The 24651-nt window shown below is 55.7% G+C and overlaps 1 protein-coding gene across 2 annotated transcripts in view; it reads left to right on the forward strand.

The window, feature by feature from the left end:
• The window catches only part of LOC111153542 (BICD cargo adaptor 2), a 43465-nt gene extending 19079 nt beyond the window's left edge, over positions 1-24386 (forward strand). Inside the window, exons 2-8 of one of the 2 annotated variants that reach the window (XM_022512613.1) lie at positions 9806-10018; positions 15482-15634; positions 16934-17368; positions 17865-18872; positions 18968-19119; positions 20379-20589; positions 22280-24386. In XM_022512613.1, coding sequence (XP_022368321.1) covers positions 9806-10018; positions 15482-15634; positions 16934-17368; positions 17865-18872; positions 18968-19119; positions 20379-20589; positions 22280-22285 — 2178 coding nt within the window. In that variant the 3' untranslated portion in view covers positions 22286-24386. Of the gene's footprint in view, positions 1-9805; positions 10019-15481; positions 15635-16933; positions 17369-17864; positions 18873-18967; positions 19120-20378 lie in introns of both variants that reach the window. The other variant, XM_022512612.1, reaches the window with a different exon arrangement.
• Positions 24387-24651: the final 265 nt, after the last annotated feature.

A 24651-nucleotide genomic window follows, 5' to 3' on the forward strand; every position in this document is an offset into this window, starting at 1 on the left:
AGCGTCCCCATTCGGGTGTGTTTTGGTACAGATTCAGCAGCAGAACCAGGCCTGGGCTGCTGTGGCTGGTGGGGCTGTGGTGTACTGACCCCAGGCCAGCGGTGCTTCTCGGGGTCAGCTCAGCTCTTGTCTCTCATTCTCTCTGCTTCTCTGCTCTGCTTTTGTCTCTGGCTCTCAGCCTCCTTGGGGTAGTGGGGGCCTGGTGGGGGTTGGGTATCAGGCCTCCCATGTGCCAGTGGGTACTGTTGGGGTCTCAGCCAGAAATGCTGGGTGTGTGTGTGTCAGACTGTGCTCAGAACTGCACACGCCACATCGGCCTCACACCTGGCTTGGGAGGAGGAGGTGGCTGCCCCAGCCTGGGACTGGTGTGATTGCACACAGCCAAGTGAGCAGGGTCTGACCAGGGACCTGCCCTGCTCTGTTCGCCCACCAGTCCCTGTCCGCGTCCCCGCCCTGGGCCAGATTCCCACCCCTGCAGCCCTCTGCTCCCAGCTGGGCCTTCCTGCCCAGACTCTTCCATGGCTCCTAAGGCTTTGAGAAGAGCTTGGCACCTCCCGCCCAGCCCTTGCTCACGCTGCTCCCTCTGCAGGTGCCCTCTACCTCCTTCCCCAGCCCCGGGAAGCCCTCCGCACTGGGCAAACCCAGCCTCCCCCACCAAGTGTGCCCTGACTGCAGGTGTTTGAGGTGTCCACAAGGGCGGGGATGAACTTGAAGTAGGGCTGATTATGACCTCATGCCTGGGCTTGCGGGACCGTGTTGGGGCTTGCCAGGTGGGGTGTGCACTGGGAAGCTGTGTCAGGAACACTGTCGCCCCACCCCTGGCCAGGCCAGCCCTTATGGGAACCTCACACCAGCATGGCTGCCGGTCCCTCCAGGGCCACTAGCTCAGAGCCCTGATGTGCATCTTGGGGTCCATCCAGAAGGGCACCACCTTTCTTCCTCAGAGCACCAGGGGCCTTGGGGACCCTCCAGTGGACACTGGCCTGGGAGGTGCACGGCAAGGCAGGGGATGCTTTGAGGACGCGGGTCCCCATAGCTGGACATTGCCGTCTGATGGACACTGCTGCTATGCGCCTTCCTGGGGTGGGGAGGCAGGTCTCAAGGTGGTGCACGGATTGGGTGAGGGCCCTTTGGTCAGCAGAAATTCAGTTGGGCGGGCTGAGTGACTTCCCCTCTAAGACCCCCAGTCTCCCAGCCTGTGAGCTGGGGCTTGTGCACGGGAACAGGGTCCCCCAGCTGGGGCGGTTCTCAGGGGAACGGGGTCCCCCAGCTTGGGATGGTGAACACAGGGAATGGGGGTCCCCCAGCTTGGGATGGTGAGCACAGGGAATGGGGGTCTCCCAGCTGGGGTGGTGAGCACAGGAGACGGGAGGGACGAGGTCCCCCAGCTGGAGCAGCAAGCCGGGATGCCTTGTGATAAACAGCTCCCTAGAGCTGTCATTGAGTGAGCCATGTGGAAATGAAGCAAGGTGGGGAGACGGAGCTCCCCCTGCCGGCCTCCTGCCGCCATTTCAGCGCGGTCTCGCAGCTATTACAGATCCCCTGCAGGACTGTCTGGACACAGGTTCTGTTAAACACCTGGGAGTGGATGGCTGTGCCTTTTGTCAGGTGTCTGCTCCCACAGCGGCCTCGGCCGGGGCAGATGTTCTCATCTACGCTGCCTCCTACGTGTGTGGTGGCATCTCCCTAGTCCCTGATTCTTTCCTGTATGTGTGTCTTCTTGGGGGAAGTGTCTATTCAGTTCTTCTGCTCATATTTTAGGGGGCTGTTGCTCTTACTGAGTTTTGAGAGCCCTTGTATCTCGGATGGAAGTCCTTTATCAGATGCGTGGTTTGCATAGACTTTTGTTTAGTCTGTGCCTTGTCTCTGCATTGTTCTTTTTTTTGTTAATGAAAAGAGTTCTAGAGATGGGTTGCACAACAGTGTGACTGTCATCAATGCTCCTAAACTGTCCACTTAAAAGTGGTGAAGATGGTTGGGGGAAATTGGAGGAGGGAGATGAACCATGAGAGACTGTGGACTCTGAAAAACAATCAGGGTTTTGGAGGGGCAGGGGGTGGGAGGTTGGGTGAGCCTGGTTGTGGGTGTTATGGAGGGCACGTATTGCATGGAGCACTGGGTGTGATGCATAAACAATGAATTCTGGAACACTGAAAAGAAATTTAAATTTAAATAAAAATAAAATAAATACAAAAAAATGGTGAAGATGGTAAATTTTATGTTGTGCAACTAAAAATAGTTTCCTGATTTTAAACAAAACGTGCTGGTGAATTACTTGTTTTATCATTATTTGACTCTATTTCTGGCAGTGCTTTTTGTCTAGGAGTCTTACTTTGTCTGCTCTTAAAGTAACCATACCGGCTTTCTTAGTATTGCTTGGTGTGTCTTTTTGTTTGTTTACTGTCAGCTTTCTTTGTCCTTATTTTTGTCCTATATGTGTATTGTTAATAGCATATAGTTGGAATTTGTTTGGGTATAGTTTCTTGTATCCAGCTTGAGAATCTTTTTAAGATTCGTGTATTTATTTTAGAGAAGAGTGAGAGGAGGGGCAGAGGTAGAGAATCTCCACGCTGAGTGTGGAGCCCAACATGGGGCTAGAACTCATGACCCTGAGATCATGACCTGAGCTGAAACCAAGAGTCAGATGCTTACTGTGCTGTGCCACCCAGGTGCCCTGTTTGGTTTTTTAAATCACTGTAACATGGGTTCCCAGGGTCTTCAAAAGTCATGTGTATTTATGTTTCTCATTAAAGTATGTGAAAGTAAAGAATTTAGATTGCCAAAACTACTATCATTAATCTTATAAACAAAGACCTTGAAAACTAAATAGAATTACCTTTTTAAAATTACCTTTCTTTTTAACCATTTCCAGCTCTTTGCCTCACCACTAATAACCACTGATCTGTTCTCTGTGTCTGTGACTGTGGCTTTTGGTTTTTCTTAGAGTCCACATATGAGAGAGATTGTGCGGTATTTCTGTCTGATTTACTGCATTTTGCCTAATGCCCTCGAGGTCACCCTTCTCTTACCTTTCAAATAGCAGAAGTTCATAGTTTTGAAGTCCAAATTACCAGTTTTTTAAATAGGTCATGTCTAAGGTCACAAACAGTTTCTCTTGTTTTCCCCGGAAGTCTTAGACTTAGAATGTTTAAACTTATGACCCATTTTTGTTTGTTTGTTTTAAGATTTTATTTATTTTGACAGAGAAAGAGATCACAAGTAGGCAGAGAGGCAGGCAGAGAGAGAGGGAGAAGCAGACTCCCCGCCGAGCAGGGAGCCCGATGTGGGGTTCGATCCCAGGCCTCTGGGATCATGATCCGAGCCAAAGGCAGAGGCTTTAACCCACTGAGCCACCCAGGCGCCCCTTATGACCCATTTTAAATTAATTTTCAAAATACTGTAAGATAGGGATTGAAGTTGATTTTTTGCATATTGATATTCATTCATTCCAGCACTGTTTGTTACAAGGTTATCTGTTTGCCACCAAATGGCCTAAGTATTGAAATCAGGTCCTTCTGCTTTGTTTTTCTTTTGAAGTCATTTTGGTTATTCTAGGTCATTTTAATATCCATGTGAATTTTAGAATCAGCTGATCAATTTCTACCAAAAATGCTGGGATTTTTATTGTCATTGTGATGAATTGAAAGATAAATTTGTGGAGAATGGACAATATTAAGAATATTGGTATATTCTTGGGAAGCCTGGGGAGCTCAGTCCATTAAGCATCTGCCTTTGGCTCAGGTCATGATCCCAGGGTCCTGGGATGGAGTCCCACATAGGGCTCCTTGCTCAGCAGGGAGCCTGCCTCTCCCTCTGCCTGCTCTTCCGGTTCTGCCTGCAGCTCTGTGTGCTTCTGCTCTCTCTCTGACAAATAAATAAATAAAATCTTGAAAGAAAAAAAAAAGAATGTTGTTATATTCTTTTTTTGTTGTTGTTGTTGTTATATTCTTAACACTGGGTGGCTCAGTTGAATGTCCAGCTCTTGACTTTGGCTCAGGTCATGATCTCAGGGTTCTGAGATCGAGCCCCACATTGGGCTCTGCACCAGGTGTGGAGCCTGCTTGGGATTTTCTCCCTCTCTGTCCCTGCTCCCAAGCATGTGTGTGCTCTAAAAAAAAATTTTTTTTGAAGATTTTATTTATTTTTTTGACAGAGAGAGACACAGTGAGAAAGGGAACATAAGCAGGGGGAGTGGGAGAAGGAGAAGCAAGCTTCCCGTGAAGCAGGGAGCCCAATGTGGGACTCAGTCTCAGGACCCTGGGATCATGACCCAAGCCGAAGGCAGACACTTAACCTGTTGAGCCACCCAGGGTTCCCAGCATTTAATATTTTTGATGCTATTATAAGTAGCATTTTAAAAATTTTCACTTTTTGATTGTTCATTCCTCGTCATTCCTTATATGTAGAAGTGTTTGATTTTTGGTACATTGATCTTGTATCTTGCAACCTGGCTAAACTCATTCTCACTAAAGAACTCTTCATGGGGGCGCGTGGGTGGCCCAGTCAGTTGAGCATCAGCCTTTGGCTCGGGTCGTGGTCCCCGGGTGTTGGCCTCACGCCCCACATTAGGCTCCCTGTTTGGTGGGGAGTCTGCTTCTCCTGCTCCCTCTGCCTGCCACACCCCCTGCTTGTGCTCTCCTATCTCTCTGTCAGATAAAAAAGTGTTCTTTTAAAAAGATATTTATGTGGGAGAAAGAGTGTGTGTGCAGGAGGGGGCAGAGGGAGAGAGAGAATCCTCAAGCAGACTCTGCACTGAGCACGGAGCGGGACCTTAGGGCTCAATCCCAGGACTCTGGGATCATGACCTGAGGCGAAGGTGGACACTTCACTGACTGAGCCACCCAGGTGCCCCCAGATAAATAAATCTTAAAAAGAAAAAAACTATTTTCTCCTATTGTATAGCTTGTCTTTTCACTTGATAGTGTCCTTTGATACACAAATGTTTTAATTTTGATGAAGTCCAGTTTATTTTTGTTGTTTTTGCTCATGCTTATGGTATCAATATTAAGAATGCCAATGAGGTCACAAAGATTAATCCCTATTTTTTTCCTGAGTTTTAGTTGTAGTTCTTGCGTTGAGGTCTCTGATCCATTTTGAGTTAATTTGTATATATGATGTGAAGTAGGGATTCGACTTTATTCTTTGCACAGGGCTATCCATTTGTCCCAGCACCATTTGTTGAAAACCTGTTCTTTCATCACTGAACTACCTTTTTACCCTTGGCAAAAATCAGTTGACCAGGGGCACCTGGGTGGCTCAGTGGGTTAAGCCTCTGCCTTCTGCTCAGGTCATGATCTCAGGTTCCTGGGATCGAGCCCCATATCAGGCTCTCTGCTCAGCGGGGAGCCTGCTTACCCTGCCCTCTCTGCCAACTTGTGATCTCTCTCTCTGTCAAGTAAAAAAAAAAAAAAAAAAAAAAATCAGTTGACCACATATGTAGGGGTTTATTTCTGGACTCTTCTGTCCCATTGGGCTATACTGTCTTTTTTTTTTTTTTTTTTTTTAAAGATTTTATTTATTTATTTCACAGACAGAGATCACAAGTAGGCAGAGACAGAGAGAGGGGGAAGCAGGCTCCCTGCTGAGCAGAGAGCCCCATGTGGGGCTCGATCCCAAGACCTTGGGATCATGACCTGAGCCGAAGGCAGAGGCTTTAACCCACTGAGCCACCCAGGCGCCCCTGGGCTATACTGTCTTAATGCCAGTATCACACTGTCATGGTCACTGTAGCATTAAGTTTTGAAATAGAGAATTTGAGTCTTCCTGCTTTGTTTCTAATACTGTTTTAGCTATTTTGGGCCCCTTGCAATCCCGTATGAATTTCCATTTCTGCAAAAAAAGGCCATTGGAATTTTGGTAGGGATTGCATCGAGTCTCTAATTCATTATCTTAAAGGGCCTTTAACAATAAAGCAAGTCCTGGGGCGCCTGGGTGGCTCAGTGGGTTAAAGCCTCTGCCTTCGGCTCAGGTCATGATCCCAGGGTCCTGGGATCGAGCCCCACATCAGGCTCTCTGCTCAGCAGGGAGCCTGCTTCCTCCTCTCTCTCTGCCTGCTTCTCTGCCTGCTTGTGATCTTTGTTGAATAAATAAATGAAATATTAAAAAAAAACAATAAAAGCAAGTCTTATATTTATTCCATGATTTTCATTTCTGGTGCTTTTCGCTCCTTCTAAATCTAGATTTCCATCGGGTACTGTTTTTCTTCTGCCTGAGCGATTTTATTTAATGTCTGCAGTGCCGGTGTGCAGGTGGTAAATTCTTTCAGCTCTTGTCTGTCTGAACTCCCTTTGTGGGGTTTTCACTGGGTGTAGCCCCCTCGTTAATAGGTTTCTTTTGTTTTGCTTTCTCGGTGGTTCCGCTATCTCCTGGCTCGTCAGAGAAATCTGCTGTCACCTTGTACTTGCTGCTTTTCTCTGGGTGATTTTAGTGTGTCCTTTCCTTTGCTGGTTTTAGGCAGTTTTGTGATACCCTTGGTGTAGTTTCTCTCATCTTGAGCTCCGGGGTGGATGAGCTGCTACCGTCTGTAGATATATAGTTTCCATCACATTTGGAAATTCTTGAGCCATTATGATTTTTCAAGGACTTATTTTATCCTCACCCTTTCTCTTCCCTGGGACTCTGGTTTCCCTATTTGACCCACAGCTCCCTCTGAGCTCTCTAGGTTTTCAGTCTTTTTTTCCGTGTGTTTTATTTTGGGTAGTCTTGGTGCTGCTGCTTCAAGCTTACTAGTCTTCCACATTGTGTAACCGGCTGCTAATCCCACCTGTTGCCCCACTCACGTCACTTTTTGTACTTCCATCTTGCAAGTCTTCTGGGTCGCTGTTGCGTGTGATCGGTATCTGGTCTGCATCCTGAACCCCTGGAAATCAGTCTCCTGGCTCTTGCCCTGGCGACGGTGAGCTCTTCTCCCAGTGACGGTGAGCTCTCCCCATTGTGGTGGACTGGTTTCCCTTTTACGGCGTTGGGAGCTGGTGCTGTTAATTCCTATGTGGGTTCCCAGGCCTTGTTCTGGGACACACTTTGATGCCTTCAGGTTGTGCCCATCAGCTTTGTTGGTCAGGACCAGAGAGCGCTTACGGGCTCCATGTCCTTGCCCCCACCCCCACCTCCTCCTCTTGGCTGCCAGTGGCTCTCTCACAGGTTTGCACCAGTTGTGCCTTTTGCCTGCGATCTGCCACTTCTGCTGCCTTGTCCATCACCTTGCAGCACCGCCCCCTCCCCGAAGGTCTGCCGGCATGCCCACCATTGTCTGTCTTTCGGTGCCACACCCAGAGGTCCTTTTGTTGGGGGACGAGCTGTCATGGAGCTCACCTGAACCCTGCCCCTCACTCTCTGGTGCTTAGTCACATAAAGTTCCCTGTTAATGGTAACTTCTGCTCACGGGAGCCAGATCAGTGCCTGTGACTGTTTTATTAGCTCAGCAGGATGTTCAAGTCCCCAGCTCTGTTGTCTCAGTGCTTGTGGGCTGGGCTGGGGACTGGGCGGAGGTGCAGATTTGGGCTGAGCCTGGCAGGCCTGGACGTGTGTGCATCACAACATTTAGCTGTCTCACCTTGGGACAGCCTCTGATGGTTGACTCACTGCCTGGTGAGATGTCTACACTCCAGCTTGGGGTTCAGGAGTGTGTTGTACTCCGGTCGCCCAGTCAGGCTGGCCTGGAGGCTTGGAGATACAGCTCTCATTCAGGGTACCTACCTCATGGGTTGGGTCCTTCCTGTGCTTCCAGAAGCCTGGCGGGGTCTGGCACACCCCGGGCTGGTGTGCAGCTGGCAGTCAGCACTGCCACTGGTTGGGCCAGGCCCTGTGTAGGCATGAATCTGTGCTCTGTTTGGTCTTTTATTTGGGACGGGGATGGAGGAGGACAGCATCGGGAATTAGAGCTGAGCTGACTTGGTTTGAAAGGAAACGGATTTTCACAGAGTGGGCCATGCTGGCAGCTGGGGGCAGATGAGCAGGAGCCGTCCTTGGGAAGGGGAGACCCCACGTCATCTACCAGTCTACCACGGCTTTTTATGTTTTGATTTTTTTTTTTTAAAGATTTTATTTATTTATTTATTTGACAGAGAGAGAGAGAGAGAGAGAGAGAGAGAGATCACAAGTAGGCAGAGAGGCAGGCAGAGAGGAAGGGAAGCAGGCTCCCTGCTGAGCAGAGAGCCCCATGCGGGGCTCGATCCCAGAACCCTGGGATCATGACCTGAGCTGAAGGCAGAGGCCTTAACCCACTGAGCCACCCAGGCGCCCCATCTATGTTTTGATTTTTTTTTAAATATTTTTTTATTTATCTGTTTTTATTTTTTTTTTTCTTAAGATTTTATTTATTTATTTGACAGACCGAGATCACAAGAAGGCAGAGAGGCAGACAGAGAGAGAGGAGGAAGCAGGCTCCCTGCTGAGCAGAGAGCCCGCGTGGGGCTCGATCCCAGGACTCTGAGATCATGACCTGAGCCGAAGGCAGAGACTTTAACCCACTGAGCCACCCAGGCGCCCCTATTTATCTGTTTTTAAATCAGAGAGAGAGAGCACAAGCAGGGGGAGTGATAGGCAGAAGGAGAAGCAGGCTCCCTGCTGAGCAAGGATCCCGATGTGGGACTCAATTCTGGGCCCCAGGATCACAACCCCAGCGGAAGGCAGCCGCTCAGCTGACTAAGCCGCCCAGGCGTCCCTTGATTTTTTTATATCAGAAATGATCCTGCGCAGTAACACCCTTATCTTTATGCATATTTTCCCAATTGTTTTCTCAGAGTTCCTGGACTTCTTATCAAACAGCAAATAAGTGAAAATGCCCTTGTTTTTCTGCAAGAAACAAAGACATCAACTACTTCTTCAGTAGCCCTCCCTGGATTTTGTTTTTCTTCTGTGAGCCAGGAGCCCTGTAGAGAATCTGCATAGGGTGGCCACTGGGAAGGGGGCTGCTGCAGGGGACATACACAGGCCCCTGGGGGATGTGTCCAGGGGACTGGGGCTGTGCGGAGTGGCTGGACGGAGGCACTAGGTGGGGGCCACAACCAGCTCAGGACCGAGGCGGTGGACTGGGTTGGCTATACCATGCCAGGTTGTACTCCCCTTTGAGGGCTCCTCCCTGAGCCTGGGGGCAGGGCCCCCTTGCCTGTTGTGGCCCAGAGCCCTCCCTGGATCTGACAGTTGGGGTGGCAGTGCCCTCTCCCCTCTGGTACTTTCTGCTCTTTGCCCAGGTCCTGGTCTGTAGACTGGTTCTGAGTATCCTGGTTCACCCTCCTGTGCCATCACTAGGCCCTGGCCTTGTCTCACACCCTCCCAAGCCTCCTTGGTCTCCGTGGCCTCCCAGGATGGGTGAATAGAGTGCTCAGAATCAGGCAGTGGAAGGGTGCCTCCCTGAGCCTCAGTTTCTCCATCTGGAGTGGGGCAGAGGGGTGCTATTGGGGGCCTCAGACCTGCCCTGTTTGTTCTAGGGTAGGAGTTCCCTGCCTGGCCCCTGGGTCAGCAGCCTGACTCCCAGAAGGGGCTATTCTGCTGCGTACCCCATATCCATCTTGTCTCTCTCGGCCCCCAGCCACTCCCTCTGCTGGGCCCGGGTCCTTCCGTGCCTGGCCCACCTCAGCCATCAGCCCCTCCTAGCTCCTCCTTGCCTCCGCCCCCACCTGCAGCCTGTGTGGCCCTTAGGTGTCCAGTACCCCTCCAGTGGCCCGTGGCCCCCATCCAGCTCCCCCCATGTCCCGGCACGTCCTCCTCCGATGACCAGCTTGTGGGCACTTGCATGAGCAGAATGTCCTGCCACAGGGCTAGCCAGCGTCGGCCTTTCTCTTACGAGCATCTGGTCTCTGCACAGGCATTTGGACAGGCACACACGAACCACAAGAAGGTGGCGGCGGACGGCGAGAGCCGGGAGGAGAGTCTGATCCAGGAGTCGGCCTCCAAGGAGCAGTACTACGTGCGCAAGGTGCTGGAGCTGCAGACCGAGCTGAAGCAGCTGCGGAACGTGCTCACCAACACGCAGTCGGAGAATGAGCGCCTGGCGTCCGTGGCGCAGGAGCTGAAGGAGGTGACAGGCGCGCCTGGTGGGGTGGGGGCAAGTGTCTGGTGCCACTGCCCTCAAGGTGGGGTGGGCGAGCGACAGGGCCAGCACATGTGGCCATGAGCCCGTGTGAGTGAGTCCTGGCTATGGCCTCAGGATCCCCGGGTTCTCACCCAGAAGAGCAGGGGGCCTTGTTCTGGGCCGCAGGGAGACCCGCTGTCTGCCCTCTGTTTACTTCAGGGGTGACAGGTGACCAGAGGGACGGATGGTTGTCAGTTTCATGCTTCGGATGGGAGGGTACGGAGCAGTCAGGGTCCCACGGATCCAGGAGGGAGACTCCAGTGAGCTCTGGGACAGAGCCCAGGATCTGGCAGCAGGGGGAGCAGTCACTGCCCCTGGTTGGGGTCAGAGGTCACTGAGGCCTGTGGGCCTGGGAGGAGCTTGGCTTGGATCCCGTTGTGGAGCCAGAGTGCATGATCTCACTTCCTCCCACAGGATCACCCGGCTTGGAATGGGAGGAGGGTTTGACCTTACTGAGGCAGTCTCAGCCGCTGTGCTGGCCATGCTCATTCCACTCTCCTCCTCTTCCAGAAGGGCTTGTCTGGGCTGTCTGGAACACCCTGGGGACCTGCTGACTCCTGGCTTTGTGCGTCAGGAAATTAGCTCAGCTGGTCCCTCATGAGACCAGGTTTGGTGGGGCTGGGATTCCTGCTCTTCCTGTTGGTGCTTCAGGAGGAGGCCTGCCCACCCCACCCCACGCACCCTCAGCCTCCTCATCCTCTCAAGGCCCTGTTTCTTGCCCCACAAGCCCCACTACTCCCTGCTCAGACCAGCATCCCCTCCCTCGCCAGCCCCGTCATACCCTTTCTGAACTCTTCTGCTGGTCCTGGGCGGGGATGTGGCCATCCCCTCCCTTCCCTGAGGCTGGCACACGAGGCTCAGGCCTATTCCAGGAGCCGGAACCACAGGAATACAACACCAAGCGCTGTCCCCAAGAAGTGCAGCCCCGCACCTGCCTTCGTGTGACGTGCACTGCAAGCTGTGCGGGGTCACCCCAGGGGACACCCCTTCCGTGACGATAGCTGTACCTCCTGGTGCCTGGGCTTGCTGCCATCCATGCATCCTCTGACCAGACCCCGTGACAGTCAGCTTGTGTCTAGCCCCAATGTCGACTTTCCAGGGGCATCCAATGGCCTCTGTCATGTGACCCGTATAACAGATGTGCTTAGCTCATGGGACAGCCTCAGCTGCCCCAGAACTCCTCCTTTTGGTGAGCCTGTGGGCATCCACGTACTTCCCTCGTCTCATGGATGGCAAAACCAAGGAGCAGCTCTGGGGTCCTGACCTCTGACTTCTGTGCTGTTGTGTGGATGGGCGCAGCTAGCATCTGTCCTGGGACGTAGCCTTGAGCCTCATTTTGCATATGAAGAAGCAGAGTCCCCGGGAGTTGGGCACGGCCACAGCTGGCTAGAGGCAGAGTCCAGTCTCGTGCACACACCGAGGCCTTCCAGAGAGTTGCTCTGGGAAGCGAGGTGGGGGCTACTCTTGAGAGGTGGGACTGGGTTGGTGAGGAGTCAGCCTCATCTGCCCTGTGGCGCCCTGCCAGGTCATCTCTTTGTCATGGCAGGCCCTGTCCTTGCTGCCCTGGTGGACCCCATGTGTCTCGGGCCCCAAAATAAAGGACAGAGTCGTCCCAGCAGACATCTGTGCTCCCTGTCACCCAGGGAAGAAGCCAGGAAAGGCTTGATTGCCGCTGTGGTGGTGTCTGGGCCACCCAGAGCCAGCTGGAAGGAAGCGAGACGTCTGGTCACAAGCTCAGACGGGTGCTAGGGTCAGGAGCAGCCTTGTCAGGTGCCAGGTGGGTCTTCAGCATGGGGTGGCTCCCAGCCCAGGGTTTGGGAGATGGGGGGACTGTCACATGGGCAGATAGCCTAGAGGCAAGAGGAGGGGATATGGGTATGTTGAAGAGGCCACAGGGGTGAAGCCCCACATGGGAGGAGGACCGGGAGGCCTGTGTGGGTCTTGAGGGAATGGGTCCCATGAGGAAGGGCTTGTTCCTCCTGGGGAGCAGGGTATGATGTGCAGCAGCCCGCCAGGAGATCAGGTCAGTTGGGGAAGGCTTGTCTGTGGAGAGGCAGGTGTCTCCTGGACAGCCTGCACAGGGCAAGCTCACCCGAGCCTTGGCCTCTGCAGTTACACGCGGAGAACACTTACCTGCCCAGGCACTTCAGGGGGCCCTGCCCAGCCGGGAGAAGGTGGCTCCTGGTCCCATGCAGGCCCACCTGCCACCCTAGCCTACCCTCTTTTAGAGCTGGCCCTTCTGGTGATGGCAGCTCTTGGCAGGGGGCTTCCTAGGAACTCCAGTAAGGTGTCAGTCTCACAGGCACCTCGGCTGCCGTGCGTATAACACAGCTGTGGACACTTTCTGTCGCTGCAGCAGCTGCAGGGCTGGGCCCATCACAGGACTCTGTTTGCCTCGAGACAGCAGGTCCAGCCTGGGTCATCGCTTACCACCTTCCTAGAACCCACTGGGAGAAAGGCAGAGGGAAGTACAGTTGAGCGCCTGGAGGAGAGAGTCACTACCTGTGAGACCCCTTTGTGTCCCTCTGATTGGCTCGCGTGGTTGTCTCAGGCCGCTAAATGAGGCTTGTTCCTGGGTTCCCTCTCCTGATGCTCCTTCCTGCCTCTCTCTCCTGGCTCCTCCTTCCACCATCCAGAGCTCCTGCAGCTGTGGCCCAGGCTGCAGGACCCAGGACCTAGGGTGTCACCACTGCTCTGGAACCTTCCAGGCAGGGAGTCTCCCAGCCATGACTCCCCTCCTCTCCCTCCATTCCCCCCACCCCTCCCAACATGCACACACACACACACCTGGGGTGCCTCACTTTTTGGGGTGGACAGGGAGGGTGGGCACAGCCCTGGCTGGAAGGACAAAGGCCTGGCTCAGCCCTGACCTACCAGTGCCTCCTGCCCTGAAGGTGCTTCTCTGGCTGTGTGAGGACAGCCATCTGGTCCAGGGCAAGTTCTGCCTGCCATTCCCCATGGGCCTCCTCCGGGTTTCCTCAATGAAGGGGAGTGTCTGCTCCCATGTTCTCCTCAGGGCCCCTGGGGGCTGACGGGCTGGGGGCACTGAGGGGCATGGAGAGGGTTTGCTGGTGAGGAACCTAAGGTCCAGGGTCCCCACGCGTCCACCTTCTCCAGCCAGCCTGCACCGTCAGGGCAGAGGGTCACGTGTTTACTGCCTGTGCCCATCAAAAGGCTGCCATCCACGGGCTGTCTGGGAGGAGATGCTTACTTTGGGGAAAAACAAAGCATGTGGTGGCCAGTTGGAGCTTGTCGGAGCCCTCAGAGTTGGGTGTGTGCTAGGCAGAGGTGCTGTGTCTGCTGCAGAACCAAAATGCAGGCATCTGGATCCTGTAGCATTCCCAGAAGGTGCCCTCACCTGCCACATGTGTCCTGGGCCAATCTGTGAGCTTGGTGCCCCTTACCTCTCCGCCCATGGGGCCCCCGTCCTTTGTCAGCCCAGGTGTTTGTGATTGGAGGCTGTGTTGTCATTTTTAGCAACAAAGCAAGACGGGATGTGTCTCCCTGTGGGCCCATCACCCTGAGTTGGGAAGGTTGTCCTGGCCGTGGGGGGAGCTACCCCTCATGTCTGTTCCTGCAGTCTAGAGGGACGGTAGCTGCGGGGTTCCGGCTCTGGCTTCCATCCCGAGTGGTGGCCGTGTCCGGTCGTGTCACGTGTGTTTGGGCACCTCTTGCACCCCAGGTGAGAGAGGGCGGAGTAGGCAGGGCATTTCTGGAGAGGCAGAGCAGGCACGTGCCTGGTGTTGGTGGGAAGTGAGGAGGTGCTCTGGGCAGGGGTGACTGTGCTGCTTGGAGCAGACGCAGCGCATGCACGTTCCATGGACTGTCTCCGGCGGTGGTGGGTGGGAGGAGTTCCGTGTCAGTCAAGGACGCAGGCTGTGTGCGCCTTCAGCTCACCCCACGTGCCATCTGGAGTTCAGGTTTTGGGGTTTGGAGGGTCTGGGAGCCCAGGCTGGCCTGTGCGCCCCCCTCCTCCCCACCGCCACCTACTGTTTCAGTCCACCTCAGGGCCCTTGGGTTTGAAGGTAGTTGTTGAGCTTTAAGTAAATAAAGCCTGTTTGGAAGAAAAGGAGTGGATCTTGCTCGTGACCGTGCTCCCCATGCCACCTCCTGTGTCCTCCCATGCTGAGCGGACAGTTGCTCTGAGCAGGTGCGTCAGGCCGGGGTGGGCTGAGCCACAAGTGGGGAGCACCCGGCATGCTGTAGCCATGTGGACGTGGCAAGCCCACGGTCACGGTTCTTACGAGTCTGTGATTGTGGAGGTAGGGAGGGCTCTCCAGAGCCGCACACCAGGGGGAGACGGTTGACTTCGTGTAAGGATTTAGCTCAGGTGGCTGTGAGGGTGGTGGGCCAGTGACTGGAGACCCAGGGAAGAGCTGAGGTAACAGCTGGAGTCTGAAGGGGTCTGGAGGCAAAATTCCTCTTTCCAGAGCATTCTAGTCTTTTCTTTGGGGCTTGGAACCTATGGGAGGAGGCCCGTCACGGAGGGTGCTCTTCTCTCAGAGTGTGCTGAGTTAGACGTCACTCTCGCCTGTATCCAGCGTGGTGGCGTCTGGACTGGTGTTTGCCCAAGTGCGTGGATGTGGGGGCCTCGCCGCGTTGCCACAGACGTTAACCCTGACAGTTAACAAGGGCAGCAAACAAGGGCGGTGCCAGCCCTGAGCTTGTGTGTGGGGCTTTGTCAGGAATTTCCAGCTGCCTCTCCAGATCCACAGAAGTGAGTGACAGTGTTTCCTCATGTCGCCACTCGGACCGTATCATTTTGCATATTTTTGCCTGTTCAACAGGAGTTTTGCTTTCTGGGTGAGTCTTGCCTTTTCTTCAGCCTGTCACGTGCTGTGTGTTCGTTCTGGTGTCGCTCTTGGCTACCGCCTCGGGTCACTTTGCTGGAGACTCGTGTAGTGAGTGGTTATCAGGAGTGCTTGACACCGGATGACTCCCACTTTTTGTTGCTTTCATGTTTTCCTTCTTTCTCTCTAGTCCTGTTTCATCTTACCCATCCCGCGTTGCTGGCGCGTGTGTACCTGCGTGGAGTCTTGGGGTCTTGTCTACAAAGCCCCAGCACAGTGGAGAGGCCAGTTCGCGAGAAGCGAAGGCAGAGGGGAGGCCCGAGTGGGGTGGTGCTGGCCTGAGGAACCAGATGCCACCTGGAGCTCGAAAACAGGGGACAGGTGGGAGATAGTCTGTTTAGGGATCATTTCTGCCCCCGGGGATGTCAGCGACATCTGGAGACCATTCTAGTTGTCACAGTGTGGGAGGGAGCTGCGAAACGTCCTATCACATACAGGACAGCCCAGAATGTCGGACTGAGGTCAAGGGACCCAGCCAGGTCCTGGCTCAGCTACGTGGCTGCCAGCACCAGTGGGACCCGCTGTGGCCAGCTGCCCACACCCACCTTCCTCTTGGCAGATCAACCAGAATGTGGAGACGCAGCGTGGCCGCCTGCGGGATGACATCAAGGAGTATAAGTTCCGAGAGGCCCGCCTGCTGCAGGACTACTCGGAGCTGGAGGAGGAGAACATCAGCCTGCAGAAGCAGGTGTCTGTGCTCAGGCAGAACCAGGCAAGTGTCTGGGCTGCGGCCCCTGCCTTTGCTTGTGGGTCTGTGGTCTGCCGGTGGTTCCCTGCCTCCTTTCCCATAGCCAAGCCCAGGGCCGCACAGCACATTGCTGTGGGCTAAGGGGTGTGGGGGCAGGACCCGGCCTCTCCTGGACCATGAGAATGAGGTCTCTGCCTGTAGTATTGGCTGACTGCTGGCCTGGCCAAGGCGTCCCAGTCAGCAAAAGTGGGAAAAAAATACAGAAAATGATGCAGAGGAGACACCCGAGCCCCAGGAGGCGGGGTGTCCGGGCCCATCCCTCCCACAGCAGTTTGCCTGCTCCTCTGTGTGTGGTCCCGGGCCTTAGTGGCCCCCGGGTAGAGCGATGGGCGCTGAGGAGCAGTAGGGAGAGGTCCGAACTCTTATCTCCTGCACTCAGATAACCCCAACAACAGGTAGGGTCACCTCAGGCTGTGATGGGGTCAGGAGGGCCACCTCCACTGGTGACAGAACACCCATGTGAGATCCCTGAAAGCCTACACCTGCCGCCTACCTCTCCAGGCCCTACAGCTCTGCAGGGTGGGGCTGGGGGACCTTTTCCCAGGAACCCCAAAGCTCAGCGCCCTGGATGTTTGAATCTTGCATGGGAAGGCCTGGGTTCACGTGTGTATGTCATAGCAGGCCTGCTATGACACTGCACATCAGCGGTCACGCACAAGTGTCCTGAGACAAGGAGACTGAGGCAGATGGTGGAGTCCAGTCCCCTCCCCAGCCTCTCTGTCCCTGGGTTGTGTTCGTTTCTTGCACCAATATAACAGAATGATAAATACTTTCAGAAATTCCCTGTAGCCGCCTCTGCAGGCACCTCCCTTGTCCGCCTGCAGACACGGCTTCCGTCCGTGTGACTCCAGATTGTCTGTTGCTCCCACTGGGGTGCCCCCAGGTCTGGGTGCCAGGAGCACTGCGGCATGTCCCTGCTCCGTGGGAGCGCTCGTGCTTTTGCTTGCAGATGGAATTAGATGTGATGGTTCCTGCATGGGCGTCGATAACATGTTTTAGGTTTCTTAGAATATTTAACCAACTCTTCATGTTCGTGAAGTAGCTCTGGAATTTCCAGCCAGTGTGTGCGTGCTGCCGTTTCAAGTGACCCGATCCACGTGCAGCAGGGATGCGTTTGTTCTGGGTCTGGTCACGTCTCCGGCTCTGCCAGCAGCAGGTGCATGGGACCCAGAGCCCCCGAGCATCCAGCGGCCCTTGCTGCGGCGGCCCCACACCGGTGTGTCCCCCTCGTACGGGCACAGGACAGCGTCCCTGTCTTTCCAGGTGGAGTTTGAGGGCCTCAAGCATGAGATCAAGCGTCTGGAGGAGGAGACCGAGTACCTCAACAGCCAGCTGGAGGACGCCATCAGGCTCAAGGAGATCTCGGAGCGGCAGCTGGAGGAGGCTCTGGAGACTCTGAAGACGGAGCGAGAGCAGAAGCTCAGCCTGCGCAAGGAGCTGTCCCACTACATGAGCATCAACGACTCCCTCTACACCAGCCACCTGCACGTCTCTCTGGATGGCCTCAAGCTCAGCGACGACACCGAGGCCCTGGCCAACGGCTTCGAGCATGGTGGCCTGGCCAAGCTGCCCCCAGACAACAGGACCTCCACGCCCTCCAAGGACGGCCTCGCCCCGCCCTCCCCCAGCCTGGTGTCTGACCTCCTCAGCGAGCTCAACATCTCCGAGATCCAGAAGCTGAAGCAGCAGCTGATGCAGGTGCGGGCGGCCGGGGTCATCACAGCGCCGGGGCCTTGGGGGTGCACGTGCCCCCTCTTACCAGTGTTCACTGTATAGGCCACGTCGTTGCTGTAGTGACAGTGCGGAGTTGCAGGGGAGGTGCCCCGAGGGGGAGGGTCCTGGCGATGAGGTGGCAGTTTGGGCCCGGCCCAGGGTTCCCTGGGTTTCCTCGTGCCCCTTCACGGGCCCACGTGCAGCCTCCCACGCTGCATCATGTCAGGGTCTCCTGCCCTGGACAGGCCGGTCCTGGCATCTGCACCACGGCCCGCCCCTGGCTGGCACACATCTCCAAGGAGGGCCCTCTCAGCTCCGCAAGCTTCCAGGCAGGGAGGGCCCCTCAAGGCTCCACACATGGCACCCGCGTTGCCCACATCACAGAGACCTGCAGGGTGATCGCTGTGGCACAGGCAGGGTCGTCTCTGGGTCTGTCCTGGGGGTCCTGTGGGCTGCTGACGGGCCTCCTGTGCTCTTGCAGATGGAGCGGGAGAAGGTGGGCCTGCTGACAACACTGCAGGACACGCAGAAGCAGCTGGAGCAGGCGCGGGGAGCCCTGTCAGAGCAGCATGAGGAGGTGAGCCGCCTCACGGAGAACCTCACTGCCCTGCGGCGGCTGCAGGCCGGCAAGGAGCGGCGGACGGCCCTGGACAGCGAGAAGGAGCGTGACAGCCACGAGGACGGCGACTACTACGAGGTGGACATCAACGGGCCTGAGATCCTGGCTTGCAAGTACCGTGTGGCCCTGGCGGAGGCAGGTGAGCTCCGCGAGCAGCTGAAAGCCCTGCGCAGTGAGCATGAGGCCGGTGAGGCCCGGCACGCAGAGGAGAAGGGCCAGCACGAGGCCGAGAGCCAGGCGCTCACAGAGAAGGTCTCCCTGCTGGAGAAGGCCAGCCGCCAGGACCGCGAGCTGCTGGCCCGGCTGCAGGCGGAGCTGAAGAAGGTGAGTGACGTCGCGGGTGAGACGCAGGGCAGCCTGAGCGTGGCCCAGGACGAGCTGGTGACCTTCAGCGAGGAGCTGGCCAACCTCTACCACCACGTGTGCATGTGTAACAACGAGACGCCCACCCGCGTCGTGCTGGACTACTACCGAGAGGGCCCGGCCGGCGCCGGCCGCTGTAGCCCCGAGGCCCGCGGGCACCGCTCACCTGTCCTGCCCAAAGGGCCGCCAGCCACAGAGGGTGGGGCAGGGGACAGCAGCCCCTCGCCCAGCCCCTCTCTGCCCTCGCCCCTGAGTGACCCGCGTCGGGAGCCCATGAACATCTACAACCTGATCGCCATCATCCGCGACCAGATCAGGCACCTGCAGGCGGCCGTGGACCGCACCACAGAGCTGTCGCGGCAGCGCCTGGCCTCCCAAGAGCTGGGCCCCGCCGCAGATAAGGACCGGGAGGCGCTCATGGAGGAGATTCTCAAGTTGAAGTCCCTGCTGAGCACCAAGCGGGAGCAGATCACCACGCTGCGCACGGTGCTCAAGGCCAACAAGCAGGTGTGCAGCTGGGCGGGCGGGGCTCCTCCCTCCCTGGGCCTCCAGCAGGGACCCGTGTTTCTCAAGCCCCTGCCCTTCGTGTTTCTGACCCCCAGACGGCTGAGGTGGCCCTGGCCAATCTGAAGAGCAAGTATGAGAACGAGAAGGCCATGGTGACCGAGACCATGATGAAGCTGCGTAACGAGCTGAAGGCCCTCAAGGAGGATGCGGCCACCTTCTCCTCCTTGCGTGCCATGTTCGCCACCAGGTACTTCCCATGGCTCCTGCCAGGGGGCGCGGGGTCAGGCCCTGCGGGGGGCTCCACCCCTGCCGCTGCTGAAGGCCCACAGGGCTGTCACCTGCGGTGTCGTCTGCGCTCCGCTGGGGCTGGTGGCAGAGGCTGAGGGCCAGGGCCCAGAGGCCGGGCTGGAGGCACAAGGTCAAAAGGGGGTGCGGGCTGAGGCTGATACCCGAGTATAGTTAGCTCCCCAGAACTCTGCAGGAAGTTTGTAGATTCACAAGGAAGTTTCCCTGCCTGGCAGTGGGGTGCCCCATCTGACTTGCTGGCCAGGGATTAAGCTGGGGAGGGCAGCCAGCTGTGGACATAGGTACCCATCCACCTCCCCCAGGAAGTCAGAGCAGGAGGCTGCTCAGGGCCCTGGTTTTGGGTGTTTGCACTACCCACAGGGGCTGGTCTTGGGCAGGCACCGGGGATGGGACGGGCCCATGATGGTCCAGGCAGGTCCTTCTTAAGCCGGGGAGGCTAAGGCTATGGTTAGATGGGGTTGGAACCCAAATCAAGACCTGTTGCTCTTAGTGCTATAGGAGGGGGCAGAGATGAGGAAAGAAAGTTCCAGGCTTCCCTGAAGGCTCCCTGTCCTCCTGGTCAAAGACCTTGGAAAGGACCCCACAGTCAGTCCCTCACCATGTGGGTGACATGGTGACTCTCACTTCTGTAATCAGTTTCATTTAACAACTTGGCATCTCAAATGCAGCTGAGATCACAGAATCACAAGAGGGAGGACCATGGCAGGTGGAGTGAGGGATGGGCTTGCCCACCACTGCCTCCCTCAGGGACAGACCTGGAGTGGGTGTTTCTCTCCCAGCTCCATGGAGAGAGGGGACATAGGTCCCAGGTAAGGAGATGACAAGAAGGGTCACGTCCATATGTGCCTTTCCCAGACTCTGGTGGGTCATCTGGTGACTTAACTCAGCACCTACTATGCACAGTGATCCAGAAACAAGGCAAGTCCTGCCTTTGGGTTTACCTGTGAGGGCCGGGTGCCCCTTAGCCTTCTGGAAGTTCGCAGAGCAGCTGCCATCTTCCTTACTGAAAACCAGCTGGGGAGCTCTTCCCAGAGGAAGCCGAATCTCTGAGAGGCAGCCACGTCCTTCCAACCCAGCGAGCAGGACGCTGCTGAGTCCCCTTGCCCTCTGCGCGCTCTGGGCAAGTCCTCCACTGCGTGTGCCCTGCCAGGTGCTCTGCCAGCCGCTCCAGCCACGCTCTTGCCTCTGGCGCCCCCACAGGTGTGACGAGTACATCACACAGCTGGATGAGATGCAGCGGCAGCTGGCGGCCGCGGAGGACGAGAAGAAGACTCTCAACTCCCTGCTGCGCATGGCCATCCAGCAGAAGCTGGCACTCACCCAGCGGCTGGAGCTGCTCGAGCTGGACCACGAGCAGACCCGGCGGGGCCGCGCCAAGGCCGCCTCCAAAGCCAAGCCGGGCACCCCGAGCGTAAGTCACACCTGTGCCTGTGCCAGCGACAGGGCCGAGGGCGCCGGGCTCACCACCCAGGTGGTCTGTGGCGAGAAGTATAACATTTACTGCGATTAGGGCCACGGGGCCGCAGCTGCAGCTACCCTGCCGCGCGTCACCTGTCTGCTTCACCTCCGCTAACCCAGCAGCAGTGGGACCGCGGTGCTAGGCTGGGCTTAACCGTGACTAATGCACAGAGGGAAGGATGTGGCCGAGGCGGCGTGCTGTTCCACCTGGACCCTGTGAGCTTTGTGTCTGTTCTCACCCTTCACAGCAGCTGCTTTCCTGGTGGGGGAGGGGGTGTCGGGGGGTCCGAGTGATGTGTCCTAGCACACATGTGGCTTCCCAGGGCCTGTGTGCCGTTGGCTCCTGCCAGGGGTGGGAAGGGAGGGCAGAACCCGAATTGAAACTTGCATGTTCCGAGCACGTGTCTAATGCAGCGGCGTTAGCGGGTCCGGCCCGGTGCGAGGCGCAGCGTCAGGGGCCGCGCCAAGCTTGGCATAGTTCACAGAATTCCTTCGTGGTTTATGTGGCATCTCACTGCACAGCACATTTGGGACACAGTTCCCTCCCCAAGCCCAGAGAAACCGTAGCCCCGATTCCTGCGTTCTCCAGTCTGGGCACGTGCATGCACAGGGCACGGCTTATGCTTGTGAGGCACAGAGCTCAGCCTCTCTTCTGAGATCTGCACACCTGTCTGGTGGCCTATGAGGTGACATATTGGCAGGCCCAAGGCCTGGGGTTTTTCCTTGAGAAAAACTTCGTAAGTGCCTGGCCAAACCCTGTTCTCACAGCCCATCGTTTCGTACTTAGGGTGTCCCAGCCTTCGTGGCAGGTTTCTGCAGCCTCTGCTCATCATCACACCCCTAGAGCAGGGCTCTAGAAACCTCCAGTGGATCGGCTGGAACGAGGGACTCCCACTCTCTAGCCAGAGCCCAGCCCAGTGTGGAGAGGGAGCCTCGCGTGCCCGGGGCCTGTTCCGCACGCAGGTGGTGCGTCCCCCTCATCAGTGCAGTTGCAGACGTGGGGACAGGCAGCACAGGCAGCTCTAGGACTCTCCGTTCCCAGCGCTGGCGTCCACGGCCACCTGAGGCCCCACGTTTCTTTGCAGTATTTCTCTCCCTGTTTCCCTGGGGGCCACAGGACGCGAGGCTTCTGTCTTTTCCCTGAAGGGCTCCTTGCCTGATCTCTCCATGCCCAGGGGGGTTTGCATTGCCCCCATGCAGCTCTCGCCTCCGTTCCCAGGCGCGTCTCGGTCCCCAGCAGACTCAAGGCACTGCACAGACCGCGGTGGGCTTGGCAGACAGCCAGAGGAGGGAGATGGCGGGCCCGGCCATGCCAGTCCCCAGTACCAGGCTGCTTTGCTGATGGGCCGTTGGGTCTCGGATCCCTCTCCCAGCTGAGGAGGGGCCGGACCGCTCCCTCTGCAGGCAGGTCTCCCGGCGCCCCCGGCCGCCCGCCGGCCCCGCCCGCTGCCGCCGCTGGCCCCGCCCGCTGCCGCCGCTGCTCTCCTGCTTGCAGGCTCTCCCCGAGGCAGTGGGGCTGGCGGCGCCCCCTAACACACGCAGGTCTTCTCTGCCGCCACTAACGCACCAGTCCTGCCCCGGCGCGGCGGCGGCCGTCTGCCTGGTGCCGGTTCTAACGCTGTCTTGTTTTCTCCCGTTTCCAGCTGTAGAGTAGCTGCCGGGAGGACTCGGCCGCGGCCCTGTCACGCTGCAGCCCTTCCCCCTCCCGCGGGCCCGCGCCAGGAAGGAAGGGCAGCCCAAAAGTCCACTTAGAAACGTGTTTGGATATGCCACTGCAGTTCTTTCCAAGTTAGCATTCCCTGAGTGTTCAATGGCAGAGGGAAAAAGCTTTAGTGCTGAGAAGGCCGCCAGCTGCTGTCTGCAAGGCCTCTGCGCAGCGCTGAAGAACCCGCTCCGACAGCGGCCACCAGGCTTGCTTAGAAACCGCTGGGAACACTCAGCACCGGGCTCCCTGCTACAGACGCCCTTTTTTTTATCCGATCAACCTGTGCACTTTTGATATTTTGATATTATATTTGCTTCCGTAATCCCACCCATAGAGACGGTCTCAGATGCCGTGGTCTGTCTCGTGGTCCTGTAGCACTCCGTCTTAGCTCCCGCCGTGTTGATCTGACAGCAGCACGTGGCATGGATGTGTTTTCCTAGCATGTAGCTCTAGACTGTTTAGATGGAGGCCTCGACCCGGCAAGGAGCTCAGCGATACGTGTCCGCGCTGTGGTTCAGCAGCCTTTTACATTACACGGCATTATGGTTCATGTTTGAAATTACACATTTTAAATGCCATGTTCATTAAGAAATCCAGGGTATTCCAATTCTGGGGTTTTTCATATTGTATTATTATTATTCTTAGGAATAGTTCAATGTAACAAGAAGAAAACTTGACCTTTGCTCTGGTTAAACAGTAATAGGCACTTGAAAACAAAAAGATAAATTATTGAGTGAGTAGTATTACCTACAAATTCCAGAATCTTCTGGGTTTTGGGACATTGTGAAGCATGACTGATTAACAGAATTTTATACAACTGTACCAGTGAAATTCCAAATTGGAATTGTTTTGTTACTCTGGTTGTTGTGCCAAATTGTGGTACACTTAGAAAATCCTACAGTCGTCGACTTTTAGGGTGTTCTATTTCAACACCTTTTTGTTAGTAATCATTGCCAGTAGTGCCTTCATCAGTTAAGGGAGGTGTCCCAGCGTAGTTTCGGCTCTGACATGGATAGCCAAGAGCTGGTTGGGAGTGTTGCAGGCCAGGGTGGACCAGGAGGTGTGAACGGGCGCACACCTTCGTGCCTGAGCCTGGGCATCTTCGTCGAGGGAAAGAAAACAGCAGTTGTTTTGTGCGAAATTCTGTTAGTCAGTGATTCTTCACCGTGCAGATCCTTGCAAATTCAGGGGCTGAGAGAAGGAACGTGAACACACACGCATTGAGTGTGCTTTGGGAACCAAATGGACCTGGGGGACAAGCTAAGCCGGCGGTGCGAACAGCATGCCACGTTTGCGAACAGCAGGAGGCAGGGGCGCCGGCGCTGTCGGCCCCGTGCGCTGGGGCGAGGGCTAGCCGGAGTATTCTCTGCAGCTGTGAGGAAGAGACGTTCTGTGTTCTCTTGCTTGGTGTAACTAATCACTGTTCATTTCAGGAAACAGAACTCGGTAAAGCTCCTCAGTAGCCCAGGGCTGTGTCCCGTCGGGTCTGCTGAGTGAGGCTGCGCTTATGGCAAAATTGGTACTCACAGAGGAAGAAAGTGTCTTCCCTTCTCCAAAATAAAGGACAAATTATAATAATATTTAAGTAGCAAGAATAAAAGAATTCTGTTTCCTGGAATAAGCATTTCTTATTCCTAGTTATAAGGACCCCTATTTTTACCTTCTATTACAGTGTTGGTTCATAAGAAATAATGTTACATTTACGATGACTTCATCTGTATGGGGTATTTATTTGCAATGATGTCTGAGTACTGTATTTTTTTTCTGTGCATTACCTTAGTGTCAGAAATGTTGTCTTTATTTTAAGATCATATGCATGTTCTCCTGCCAAGGAACCTTTACACAGACCCTAACAAACAAACAAAAAATGCCTTCAGATTCTGAGAAAATAAGGCAGAATGGAAAAGGAGTAGGACGGAGCAGTCCGTCGCAACTTGGGACGCGGGTGAACGGCACGAATGTCTGCAAAGCCAGTGCACATAGGAATATGGGCCTGGTAAGGGTCGCGTTGGTAGGACCAATAAATAAAGAATAATACAAAAGTACAAGACTTGTTCTCTGTGGCTGCTCGGACCCTCGGCTCCAGGTGACTGTGGGGCCAGCAATGCATCGTAACTCCAGTGCCTAAAACAACAAAACCAGCCTATCAGTGAACGCTGGTGGTAGGAAGTAGACATAGCCTGGGGCCCGTTTCCGGAGGTGCGGACAGGAGGGGAGGTGTGGGATGCCTCTGGCAGTGGGCCTCAGGTGTCCTGAGCCCCAGCAGTGTGGCAGTGAGAGCACATTGCCTTCACACTGTCCTCTCTCAGG

Source organism: Enhydra lutris, unplaced genomic scaffold (assembly GCF_002288905.1).
Source record: "Enhydra lutris kenyoni isolate GAN:26980312 unplaced genomic scaffold, ASM228890v2 scaffoldscaffold33, whole genome shotgun sequence".
Classification (NCBI taxonomy): domain Eukaryota; kingdom Metazoa; phylum Chordata; class Mammalia; order Carnivora; family Mustelidae; genus Enhydra; species Enhydra lutris.